The 13,811-nt window shown below is 41.9% G+C and overlaps 1 protein-coding gene across 4 annotated transcripts in view; it reads left to right on the forward strand.

Annotated features, from left to right (window-relative positions):
- The window catches only part of SGCD (sarcoglycan delta), a 236,451-nt gene that overhangs the window by 161,068 nt on the left and 61,572 nt on the right, over positions 1-13,811 (forward strand). For all 4 annotated transcript variants that reach the window (XM_066614273.1, XM_066614272.1, XM_066614276.1 and 1 more), the window contains exon 6: positions 11,119-11,191. In XM_066614273.1, coding sequence (XP_066470370.1) covers positions 11,119-11,191 — 73 coding nt within the window. The remainder of the gene's footprint in view (positions 1-11,118; positions 11,192-13,811) is intronic.

The following is a 13,811-nucleotide window of genomic DNA, read 5'->3' on the forward strand; positions in this document are numbered from 1 at the left end:
TTGTGACAGATTTTTGAGATATCAGTTGTTATGGGATATATAAATATACCTGGAATAAGTGACACATTCTGTGATTTGATCTTGTATCTATTTGTGGCATCACTCTTCATTATTATTATGCAATACAGTTTTTAGAATTGCCACATGGTTTAGTTGGCTGAATTCTGCTCAAATTTTAGGCCTGCCTCTCAGCTCCCATTTCAGGCCTTAGAGCTCAATCCTATCCAATATTCCAGGGCTGATGCAGCCATACCAATGGGAATGGATGCAGTCATGGAGGTCTCCTCAAGGTAAGGGAACATTTGTTCCTTACCTCAGGGCTGCATTGCGGCTGCATAGGTGCTGGAAATTTGGATAGAACTGGGCCCTTAGACAGCTCATAGCACAATCCTATCTGTGCCTTCAGCCAGGGTGCTGAGCAAAAGTCCTCCACCACCACCTTCTGGGATCTGTCAGCAAGGAAGGAGCAAAACCATCTCAAGACAGTGCCTTCAAGCCCCAACCCAGTTAGTTTGACACAGAAGGTTACCATGGCCAATGGTATCAAAAGCTGCCAAGATGTTCAGAAAGACTCAGGGATGCACTCCCCCTGCCCACAGCCTGGCATAGATAATCAACCAAGGTCCTCTCCATCATAAAACCTGACCTGAAGCCAAATCACTGACCATTCTTTCCTGACATGAGTAAATGATCCTATAAGGTTGTACTACTGCTTCTTACTCAACTATCTATAGTATTTGTCAGGAACAGAACAATGAAAAGGGCAGAAAAAGGTACAGTGAATGTACTTGATGTGCATAATTAGCAAAAAGGAAAATATATTACATTGTGCAAATTAGGCTGTCTGGATTTTGGGACCTGAAATATGACAGTTATGTAACACAATCCCATGCCTTTCTACTCAAAAGTAAGCTCCCTTGAGCTCAATGGAACCTACTTCTAGGTAATTGTGTATAGGATTGAGGCCATAATTGTTCATCACTATTATGTTTGCCTTTCCTGCAAAATCAGTTTTATCTTATTCTTAAGGATGCATATTATGTAATCCCAATTAAATTAAAGAGTGTGCTTTGCAGCACATAAGATTCAAAACCGTGAGTTCAGTGTTCCAGCTGTCCTTGCAACCACCTCCCTTTCTGTGGTGGAGGTCTTAAAGAGCCCTGGGTCTCAAACAAATTACTATGGTTAAGAATTATTACATCAGCCCAAGCAATCTAGTTTACGGTGCAATAATAATGGGTTTCTATTCCACAAGGATGAAAAATAGAGAAGGTGTTTTATGATCTCCTTAAACTTTAGAATTAGTTTAGGCATTTTGGTATTGCTTGCTGGTTTCATTGGGTATAGGATTAAAAGGAAGATATCACAGTTAGTGGTTTTGGGATGTTTCAAAAACATAAACTAAGGTCAAGTAAGACTTAATAGCATGAAGTGAAAGGCAGCAATCAAAGATGGTAGGCGACATTTTGAAGTGGATTCACAATCTGAAAGAATCACCAAGCACCACCATGTGCTGATTTTGTAAGCACACTAATCCAATGGTATATTCAAAGAAGAAACAGAGACCCAGTATTTTAATGAACGTATCTGTTTCAGTAAGATTTGCATCTACCCTACATTAGGTTGGTGGTGACTCATCATATCAGCAATTGAAATAACATGGACAACTGCACTGTGAGCATGGTGTAAGGAAAATTCCTCTTGCCATTTTACCTAGACTTGGTGAGAGGGATACTGGTGAGAGGTATGGTTGGTCATGTGTCGCAGCCATTATTTGATACAGATACAACCTTACAGTGATGCTAGAAGTTACTGTGGCTGGAATATATATGCTTGCTCTTTCTCTACTAGCCTAGTTCATATGAACTCATGGTATTGTTATCATATTTAACTTAGAAAGCTCCTAAAACTAGATGCTTTAGAACAGCAATTACACTGGCACCCCCCAAAGAAGCACACGAGACACAGGCATGGAATGATTTAAACTTTATTAATAAACAACAAACCTGCAGCAGGGAAAAATTTATCTAAAGTCCCCCAGATTGCTGGCATCTAATAGCTTGGGGGAAATGGCGCTGGCCATCTACCTCCCCCTGACCCCAATAGGAGGTCACATCTTGGCTCAAGGTGTCACTCAGTTGAGGACTGAGTTATCCTATCACAGCCAACCCCAAAGGGTTGAGGCAGCCGGCCAGCACAGACCCACACCGGAAAACCTTGTGTAAGCCTTTGCCCAAACCAGCCAAGGGTAGTAACCTTGAACATGTCTGAACCTGCATGTCAAGCAGCAACACTCTATGACATTCAGTTGATTGTGAGTCGTCATTTAGTTTGGTTGCGTTTTCTGTAGAGTGCCGAAAAAACGCTAAGTTTAAAAGTTGAACAACGTGTCAATTTGAAATTTTTAGTAAAATTGCACAAAACAGATTGCACAAAACCTGTTTCATAAAGTAATCACTTGTGATGAGACCTGGATCTTCCAGTACAATCCTGAAACCAAAAGACAGTCAATGCACTGGAAAACACCGTCATCACCAAGAATGAAAAAAACTCGTCAAAGCAAGTTGAAATTCAGAGCAATGCTCATTGTTTTTTTCGATATCAAGCGTCTAATTTTGGAAGAATGGGTTCCAGAAGGCACAACAGTTAACCAGCATTATTATAAGGAAGTTTTGAAAAAGCTGAGAGAAAGAGTCAGAAAGAAACTGTGGAAAAATGGTTTCATTCTTCACCAGGACAATGCGCCTGCTCACACAGTACTTTCTGTGAAGCAGTTTTTGACCAACAATCACATTACTACACTTTAACATCCTCCATATTTGCCCGATTTAGCACCTTTCGACTTTTATCTTTTCCCAAAAGTTAAATCATTGCTTAAAGGGACACATTTTGAGTCAATTGATGCTGTAAAGAAGAAAACGGCAGATATGTTGAAACGACTGACAGAAATTGATTTGCTCCATGCCTTCGACCAGTGGAAAACAAGACTACAGCGATGTATTAGTGCAAATGGGGAGTATATTGAAGGGGACAAACATTAAATTTGTAATACCAATAAATAAAGGTGAGTTATTTAATCAGTCTTGATATTTAATAGACATACCTTGTAGAAAGAGGGTTTGAAAGAGGTTGTGCAACCCTCATGATCTGATTTTGATTTGCTTTACCTTGCAAAAGTTAAGAGGTGGCCTCACTCCAATGAGTAGTTACAAGCAGTCCTGTATCTTCTTGCAGAGACAGGCAACCTCCTTAACCTGTCCACTTATTCCCTTGACATCATATCATCTAACCAGGAAGCCTTCGTTCACTGATCACTCCCCGGCCACTGCAGTTAGACAAGCTGGGTGGGGAGAGGAAGCAGCTGGGACAGCACAAGCAGCGTAAACATGCCTCCCTCATACTGACATACACTAACATATAAGCTTTAGGAATCCACACATTTGTTCACTGTGTAGAACAACTTAACAGTAAATTCTAAATTCCCCCTTTTATACATATGCCATATTTTGCAATTTGATATTACTCTATGATTGTATGTGAATAAATTCAAATATTAAGAGTAAGCAGTGGGAGGTCAACTTGTGTCTCTGCAACTATGAATGCTTGTGCTGCAAAAGGGGGAGGGAAGCAGGGCAGGCAGAAACAAGCACAGCAAATGGGAACGTTCCTAATAAGTCTACACAGCCTGTGATCAGGACCCTCAGCAGGCTGGAGGAGAAAAGACCCAGAAGCTCAGCTTGAAATAAAAAGACTCAGAGGGAGTGAACTCACCCAGGACTAAAATGACTGCCTCGGGAGGGGGGGGGGAACCATAAGGCAACTGGCAAATGGCTGCCGTGAAGATCACAGAGAAAGAAGGAGTCTGTTAAGGGCAAAAGCCCAAAAGGCAGGAACAGGCAAAGAAACACGGCCAGCAATGAAAGAGAAGTGAGGAGGCAGAAAAGTGCCAGAAAAAAGGGACACCGAGGCAGGAGGGTAGAGCTGGTGCAGAAGCTGGCTCACATTGCTGTGACCAGATTGTTGGCAAGAACTAGTTTTGTAGCACCTGTTATTACACTTTATACCTGCCTAGGCTGACTCTGATTTATTTCTGGGCGCCATCAGAGGTGCTAGTGACTAACTTCAAACACTCAGGGCGCAATCCTGACCCCCTTTCCAGCTCTGAGGTAAGGGAACAAACATTCCCTTGCTTTGAGGAGGCCTCCATAGCTGTCCCCCAACTGCAGGGCGCAGCACATGCCCCACTGGCACAGCTATGCCAGCGCTGGAAAGGCCTAAATTGTTCAGAATCAGGCCGTCCAAATCCAGACATAGAATCCTGCTTGCCCTACAGGCCCTCTGCAGTACAGTGGCAGGAATGAGGAGAGGCTCTTCTCATCCAAGTCCATATCTATTCAAATAAATGATCCAGCTGCTCATCTGGGCACCTGTGAATCTCCCTGCTCCACGTTACCTCTTTCTGAAGCTGGAGTGTCAGCGTGGAAGAGCTGTGACAGGGAGTTTGCCAAATCGGTGCAGACTGAAGCGGGCAGACTGCCAGCCCCAGCAACAACTGCACAGCACCCCTCAGTTCCAAAAGGCAACCCATTGCTTGCCTGTATTTTCCCCCCTTTGCCTCATGTGCTGAGGGGAAAGGGCAGTGCAAATGCCGGCGCAGCTGCAAGGGCCCCACCGGAATTGTCATGATCTAAAAAACAAACCAAAATAGCAGCAGTGAGCATAAGCCCTGCTTTCATTGGCAAATGTGGCATATTTTTGCCTAATAGGAGTCATTATTCATAGGGAGTGTTGCTGTAATATTTGTACTATCTAATCTCAGTAATGATTTTTCATAAGAGTGAGGCACTGAAGTAATATGATACATCTTTTTCATGTGGATGACATATTTTTGTCGAGTGGGTAATGAGATTTTTGCCAGCCTCTCCTGTCTGTCTGCTCCTGACATCCCCAAATATCTGCTGTTGAAGTTCCCCCAATATTCAGGAACACATTTCTGCTCACAGAAGTTCTGAAGATACAACTCATAGGAAGTTGTCTTGTACTATTAGTTCATCTGTCTCAGTACCGTCTATACTAATTAGCAGTGGCTTTCCAGGTCTTCCTATATAGGGGTCTTCCCCAGCATTACTTGGAGATGCTAAGGTCTGAACCTAAGGTCTTCTGCATGCAGACTATGCACATTGCCACTGAGCTGTGGCCTCTTCTTATGGGAAGTTTAGAAAAACTTGGGTGACAATCTGATTTATGAAAGGAAAAAGAAATATCTGAGAGAAGTGAATCAAGGAACTGAGGCCACATAGAATATAGCAGAAAAATACTGTCCCTGTATCATGAGCCTGAAACCAGGCCATAAGCAAGACAAAAGCAGAGGTTAAAAGCACCTCTTGTCTTTAAGTGCAAGAGACAAAAATCCAACCACAGATTTGGTTCTGATAAAATTAGGAAGGATCCAGAAATCCCAAGGTAGCAGCTGGACTAGATGGGCCTATGGCCTGATCCGGTGCGGCTGTTCTTATGTTCTTACGTTTAATATGTGCATGTGCAGAATTTCAAGATGTTGCTGAAATTGAAAGCACAATGTAGTCACAATGTTGTTCAAGCTAAAACTTTGGCCAAGCTGTATTTGTATTTGAAAGGTTTTGTTTTGAGACCTTGTTTTGAGACCGTAGGATGACTTCATATGGCATTTAGCAACATATTGTAAATCCCAGTAGGCCAGTGTTTCCCAAACTGTGGGTCAGGACCTACTGCTGTGTTGCAGTCTGATTTTTAGTGGATTGCCAAAAGGTGATGGAAAGATCAGATAATTAATTGCCTCAAGCCCTATTCAAAAATCAGATACTGTGTCTGCTATTGTTGTTGGCATCCTTCAGTCTCGGAAGACTGTGGTATCATATAGGACTCTGAATAGTGGTTCTGGAACAGAGTGTCCTCTCCAGTGCGTGAAGCCTGGGTAAAGTAGATATGGAGGATAGACTGTTTCCCATGCAGCAAATCCCCCCTCTCCATGTCGCTGAAATGGTCCAATGGAAAGGCAGAAGCCAATATGGTTGGTTCCAACAGTGTCACAGGAGTTGCCAGAACGTGACTGTGTTCAGCCATGAACTACTTCAGGGACTCCGGCTCCGGATTTTGCCTCGAAGTTGACTCCTGAAGCCTTTTCCATAACTGGATGTAGCCACAAGGAAGTGGAGGTTTGGGATCAGAGTTTTCCTTCTCTCAGCTGAGCTGCCTTCCCAGGCTGACAACTCCCATCTACCCGGTGGCTGTTTAGTTGCCTCTTACGACAAGTACAGCCAAACTGAGGGCCTATTCTTATCCCCAGCCCCCAGGGGACTGTATCTGCTAAATACCCTGCAAAGAGCTCAGCTCCTACAGTTTGCAAGCATGTGTAAATATAGGAAGATAAATGTTTGAGGGCCCTTTTTCTGGATAAAATTTTTCTTTTCTAGATCTCCTTTGTTTAAAATCTGGTAAACCTAGGTGAGTCTCGATAGAGTGTTGTTTTAAAAAGTGGGTCCCAGTGCTAAAACGTTTGGGAACCACTGCAGTAAGCAAAGAATCCTGAACATATGCCACAGGAATATAATGCAGGCCCACAGCATGGTGATTCTCATGCGCCTCCTGAAACTATAATAGCAGTTGTTGTGACAATGGATTATAGTCTGTGAATTATAGTCTGTAGTTCATGCTTGGCATGAAATAGACTGGGGTGAGCAAATATTTTGGCAGGAGGCCATATCATCTCTCTGACACTGTGGTGGGGGCTGGGGAAAAAAGAATCAATTTACATTTCCAAAAAACATGGAGCGAGCGTGGGCCACATTGGAAAGATTGCCAATGAGGATGGACCGTCAATGTATCAATGTATGTATGTATTTGAATATGTTTACATAAATTTACATAAATGGATACATTTGAGACAGAACTTATATGTAGAACAATGTTATATAATAACAACTTATATGTAGAACAATGTGAGAACTATGACCTGTTTACCACACACCTCTTGCACAGTGAAAACATACAGACCAAGCCAGACATAAGTTGTTTAGAGGCAGTGCAGGGGGGGTTTTAAAATAATGCCCTGGTAAAAACTGAAAACACATGGGGTCATGAATTGATGCACTTGGGGCGCACTTGGGACAATTACGGTGGTGCTTTCACCAGACATACAGACCAAGCCAGAAAAGTGAAGGGTGATATAAATAACTCCTGAGCACACATCTCCAGCCGGAGCACACAACTCCTGAGCACACACCTCCAACATAAAGCATAGCTGCAGGCCAGCGGGCTACAACAGTCTTCAGTGTGGGCCAGAAGCTCATTGGAGACTGGGGGCTCCCTGCAGGCCAAATTGGGGGTCCCTGAGGGCCCCAAATGGCCCACCAGCCAGGGTTTGCCCATCCTTGAAGCAGATGAACCTGTTCAATAGAAATAGAAAGTGATCAGCAGTGAAAGGCATATTTAGATTTTGAACAACTGCATTTAAAAAAAACAAACCTCAAAAAAGAAGGTATTAAGAGTCGACTGTCACCTGCTTTTTCGTCAATTCTTGGTGGAATGGAACCAAAGGACTTGAAGAACCCCAGCATGTAATAGTGGATATAGCCAGTGAGCCAGCAGAGCAGTTATCAAATAGTTATTTCTGTAGACTAATATTAAGAGCTTTTTGCTCACCAACTATAACTGGGAAGAAAAGAGACAAATGTATATGTGATGCATCACAGTATTCATTCACTTTATAAGCTTTTCTCATTGTTACTTGCAGTAGTTGAATGCACTGAGGGATTTTTGACAAATTTATTCCCCCAATGTTCACCAGTATAGGAAAGGGGGGAGGGGGAAATAAAGGTATTGAGTGAATCATTACAGTAATTCAAAACACTTTAGATAGATCCTGTCACATGCTTTATAAATTCCTGAGTGATTGTGTGGAATTAAGTTATTGGGCAGAAAGCCAGTTAATGGAACATGCATTGATGAAATCATATTTAAGGGGCATTAAATGGAACTTAAAATAAAGCTGAAATAGCTTTATAGATTTTCTACTCAAACTGTTTATGAACATTTATTGCTGGTAAATTACATAGTGTCAAAAGAAAGATTTGCAAGACCCAAGTTTTAATCAAACTCTTTTGCAAATAAAAAAGAAGAGAATAATTTATTGTCAAAGGAGGTATAGAAAGTGTAAATACAGATCATACCATAGCTGTCCTCTACCTTCTCTGGTTCACTGTTGTGAGAATGAACAGCTAAATCAATTGCCTGGTTGAAAACAATGCTTCCCATACTTGCCAAAGAAACAGTTTTTTATATTTCACATTGTTTACAACAGATGGAGAAAATTTTTTGATAGCAGAATCAACAAGAATTCTTGATATGCCAACTGATTAAGCAAGTTTGCTTTCTGCCCAGTAAAGACAGAAGAGTGGAAATGAAACCTCTTCTGATTTCTTTGCAGATAGACAAGCAGAAATGTTTCCATCCTGAATATCTTATCATCTGATCTTGCATCCCATTGCACAGCAGCACAAAGCACATGGCCTAACACTAGACTTCCAGTGCCCCAGAAATCAGCATGTTGTTCAGCGATGAAACTTGCTTTGCTTTCAAAGATGGTGCAGTCAGAAGCACAGTAGAGCCTAATGGTACGGGGGGGGATGACGCAAAGATGCAGTGACATCATCCCTGTGCCTGACACCCTCCCCCACTTCCAAAAGGGCTCCATTTCAGAGCCAAACAGAGATGAGGGAGGGCAGGTGGGCCCAATTCATGGCACTCACTGCTTTAAGTGATGAGCACATTGTGCACCCCCAAAGAGCCCAGGAAAACCTGGAATGCCATGGTTTCATGGCATCATATCTCTCCTTTATGACCAATCCAATCAAGTGACATGCTATTTCTTTAGCAAGATTTAATCTGCTGCCGTCCATGGTCACAGAGGGGAGGTATAGTAAGATCCCCTTTGCAGAATCCCCTTTGACTCCTGCAATCAAGGTCAAATTGAAACCATCCAACATATTCTGCTTTACTGTCCCCGTCATTCTAGTTCCCGTTGCATCTATTTGGAACGTTTGATACTTAATACAGATGGGTATTTTGATCTAGAGAATTTAAATTTTTTTCTCAAGGATTGTACAATTGATATAATGGAGATGGTTTCAGTGTCCTTAGTTTCAGTGTCCTCCAAGTACACCTAGTCTATCTGCTAAGCCTATTACAGATAATGCTCTGTACCCTATTTTATAGTATCAATTTCTGTTTTTACTCTACCCTGTGTTTATCTTTATTTTCTCTTGTAACTGGCTGTTGCCACATGTATGCCAATAAAGGTGATTGGATTGGATTGGACCTGGAATGCCATGGAGGGGGGCACCACCCCATCTCTCATGCACTAATGTTCTCTCTAGCATCCCCCTGTGGCCATATTTTATATATACCATAGGATATATATACCTATATATACCCTTAGTTATATGTCATCCTAGGGGATACTCGCTTCCAGAAATTACAGGAGCAAGTAAAATGGCAAACAAGGAAGAGCTTCATGTTCTGTTGAAAAGGCTGATGTGGCAATATACTCTCTGTTCCCAACTAGAATGAATCATGAGAGCCTAAAGCTAACATCTGAAAAAGGTTTATACATTATGGGCTTTCCTGGACGTCTGTCATCCTGAAGGGTTGATAAACTGCAGTCCAGAGGAAGGGCTGCTTCTTTTTAAGGCTACAATCCACTGTGACGACTGCGAAGATAAATAGAAGGATGAATTGGAGGAAGTGAAAAACCGACAGCTTTTCTCTATGTTGCAGAGAGCTTCCCTTATGTTTTAGCTTGCAGCCAGTTTCCATAGCTGTTAAAGTTGTACTGAGGACAAGATATGCATAGCTGTGTATAAAATGATTCCCTTGCAGATAGATTAATGTGTTGTGGTTAAGTAGCATCTGAGCTGTAGAAAGTGTCGCAGACTTCCCCTCGACAGGCTCCGGGAAAAAATACTGCAAGAAACTAGACTTAGACCCATTAGCTTGCCTCTGTCCCAGTTTGCAGACTAGCATCATGATGTGAATATTTTCCAACATTAACTAGATCTCAGCTATTGCAAGGCGGTTAAATGGTTACCTGATTCTGAATTGACCTGAATCAGACCCAAACTGGAATAATTCCAGTTGTTCTGAACAACTGAAATAAGGAGACTGAAATCGAGACCAGAAAAAAAATTAAAAATGCAGTGGCTTGATGATTTGAGGACATCATCTCACATCAGCACAATGTCTGTTCTCCAGGCACATAGGAATGCATGTTGGGGCTATCCCTGCTTTACTTTAGGGCTGCTCACATACTATGCTGTACCCAAGTACAGAACAGAAAGCCCTCCAGAGGGCTCAGGTAGAGCCAAGTCTGGCTCACTGTGGGTCTGGGGGATTCACGTTGCGCCAGATCCATGGATTAAATATCTGCAGATAAACAGGCTCCACTGTATAGTAAATGTAATCTTCCCAGAGTCTGTTGAGAACAACAGGGTATGCATGCATACCTCAAAAATGATCCCCTGTGTCCTGTTGGGGGGGGGGAGCAAGCCCAGACTGACCATAGTAATAGTTTTGGTGGCTTAGTTGTAACATACACACAATCCCTCCCTAAGCAACCTTTTTTCTGTTGCATGGCAGTGTGGGAATTTGAGAGGAAGGACTACTGCACTCACTTCTTTGGAGGTGATCAGAATACAACAGTGGTAGTATTAGATGCCACTTTGATACCCTTTCTGAAAAAAAAAATGTTCAAGTATAGCACTACATATTACGTACCTGCATTTGGAAACAGAGGATGCAAAATACTTGTACTCGTGTAGTGCCTCATTTAAGAACAGCTCTATATAGTATATATTCTGTAAAATGTTCCTCAATGTGTAAACCAGTTTCTGAAGTGAGAAATGGAATTCCATTCAATGGAAAACCTTTGCCTTCTTACTCCGGATGTTTCTGAGGATACAGTATATTTGTTCTGGATTTGGGTTAAGGTGGATTAACTGTAAATTGTGGCACATGTTGTGTGTATTGGTCCCCTGCTAACCATTTGTAATGCCCAACACCTTGTGTTCTGTTTTGTTATTTCAGGAGCAGAAGGCACAGTGTTCCCTAAATCCATAGAAACTCCCAATGTCAGGGCAGACCCCTTCAAGGAACTAAGGTAAACTTTGGTATTTGATTTCAGTGTAACTTGTCTCTTTGTTGGAATTCTGCATTCTGACTGGTAGCAGTTCAGCCGTGAACAAAGTAGGGGGCAGACACCCTTGTGTCATAGAATAGGTACCACTGAATGGCAAGGAGGCTTCAGAGAAAATCTTGGTGACTGAATAAAAAAGAGACCATATACGTCAGTCATGCTCCTTTCTTCATCTGTAACTGCCTCCATTTAGGCAAGACCTCAAGATTTTTAACAGAAAAATTGAGATCTCTTTTTGGCTGTCGTGATTGAAGGTGCTGGGAGGCCACACTCAATCAGAAAGTGATACTAGGCAGAAGAGTGATGCAGTGGTCAAATTATCTTCTGTACAGCTATGGAAGCCTGGCACTTGTCTCTGCACGGGTGTCACAGCCTCAATTATTCCAAATGGCAGTGGGCCCTTGCATGTGAAAAAAAATGGGCAAGAATCTCCACCTATCACCCACAACTAGGGGTATACAAGAAAAACATGCTTCATTTATCCATTTGTTTTCATTATTAAAGGCCTCATTTGTTTCGATATGGATTTGTTGTATATGTTCATTTTGCAATGAATTCCATCCATTTTCATTATCCCTTTTTTGTTTTCATTTGTTTTTCCCTTTCTCTTAAAATTCTTTTTTTCACCACCTATGATGGCGGCGGCAGCAGGGGGTCCTCTTGTTAATTTGCTCCATATCTGCATTGCCATTTTGCTTTTCCACAATGTTTCTAATATTGCATCAGTTTGGGGTTTTGTGGGGGGGGGGGGAATGGAGGGTTTCCTTATTGGCTGCCATTTCTCTTTCAGAATGCCAAAGAACAACATGATGTTTGAAGCACTGTAGGAAAACAAAATGCTGGCACCAAAAGGCAGCCACTGAGAGAAGCTCCTGCTGGAAAATACATTTAGGGCCCATTCATATCCAACTTTCTAGTGCTGGTGCAGTGCAGGCCTGAGGCAAAGGAACAAACATTCCCTTTTCTTGTGGAGGCCTCCATAACAACTCTCCCACCTCAGGATGCAGCACACACCCCATTGGCACGGCTACACCAGGGCTGGAAAATAGGGTAGGATCTGGCCCTTAAACCCCCCCCCCCCAGAGTACTGAATGGGTTCCAAAATATGGATACATTAATGTTTCTTTTGATTCAGAGGTCCTGCCATTAGTTTTTTTCAGAAATAGAAATAGAAATAAATTGGTCTGATTTGTTTCAGTTTTTCATTCATTCTTGCATGTTTTACATCCCTATCACACTCTTCAAACTACATGTGACCCAGGGTTTCCATACCAGTGTGCAGTTTTATTTGGAAAACCAGTGTGCAGTTCCATTTGGAAAATCATCTCACTTTTTCAAGGGGATACATGGAGCCTTTGTGCAATTGAATGTCAGCACTGACTCCCTAAGGCTGCAATCCTAGACACACTTTCCTGATAGTAAGACCCACTTAACACAATGGGTCTTCTGAGTAGGTGTAAATAGGCTTGTGCTGGAACTGACATAATTTTTTTGAGAGGAGGATTGCATGGCAGAGGGAAAACAGCCTGTCCAACATGGACTGCTGCCAGTAGTAACAATTGATCTATGATACTGACAAAAATTTTCTAAGGTCTGTATATAGCAGACAGTGTTTTGAGGAGTGGGAGCCAGTTTTAGTCCCACTGTCTCTGAACCCTGACTGCTTAATTTAATAAAAATGTCAAGGTGGCTACTGATGGAGATTTCAATTTCAATATAGAAGAAAGCACTTTTCGATAAATATGGTAGTTCTTTGCATAGTCTTCGCCATCTCTCTTTTCATTTCTCCAGTACCTCAGTGTCTTAGGCACTTGTAATGTTTTATCTGTTATTTGGTCCTTCAGATATACATATAACAATACTCCTGATCTCAGTTTATTTTTCCTTCTGCTTCTTTGTCTGTAACCTTCACTGATGTCTTGTGTGTCATCAAGAATGATAAGTTCCAGGTGATTACACAGCCATCATTCTCCACAGACTTTCTATCACCTTGTTTCTGATGTTGGTCTTGGATCACTGGCTGCTTTACAAGTGTGGGATCACCTTTTCTGAGATCCAACATGATAGCAGTTCTTGCTAGAATGGCATCAGCTTTTGGCTATCATCTGTGTGTCTTGTCTCCTCTTTATATATCTTTGTAATAAGGTGGCTTGGAGAGTTGCAGTAAAGGTGGGGTACTGTGTCTCAGAGGGTGAACCCTCTGAGATATTTGATACTTAGATGTCATGTTTGTCATTTCATGTCAAACAGAAGTAACATCATGTCTTAAATTGGCTTTTTGCTTGTTTGACATGAACCACTGCTATACTGACGAACCTTCTTTGGTAGATGAATTATTTCTTGCCACAAAAAATGTAGTGATGCAAATGTTGTTCAGCTCTACTATCTATCTTTATTGTTTGGAGGATAAAAAGATCATGAATACCCCGAGTATGTTTAATGCATGATGTTGGCAATCCAAGTGATGCATTACATATATTCTAATGAAATTCAAGCATCTACAAGTATTCCTATAAGTAATCAGCAATGCATTGACAACAGTAATCAACATTAATGGTTGTGGGTGGGAGGGAAGAGCCATGAT

This window comes from Tiliqua scincoides, chromosome 2 (assembly GCF_035046505.1).
Source record: "Tiliqua scincoides isolate rTilSci1 chromosome 2, rTilSci1.hap2, whole genome shotgun sequence".
Lineage (NCBI taxonomy): Eukaryota > Metazoa > Chordata > Lepidosauria > Squamata > Scincidae > Tiliqua > Tiliqua scincoides.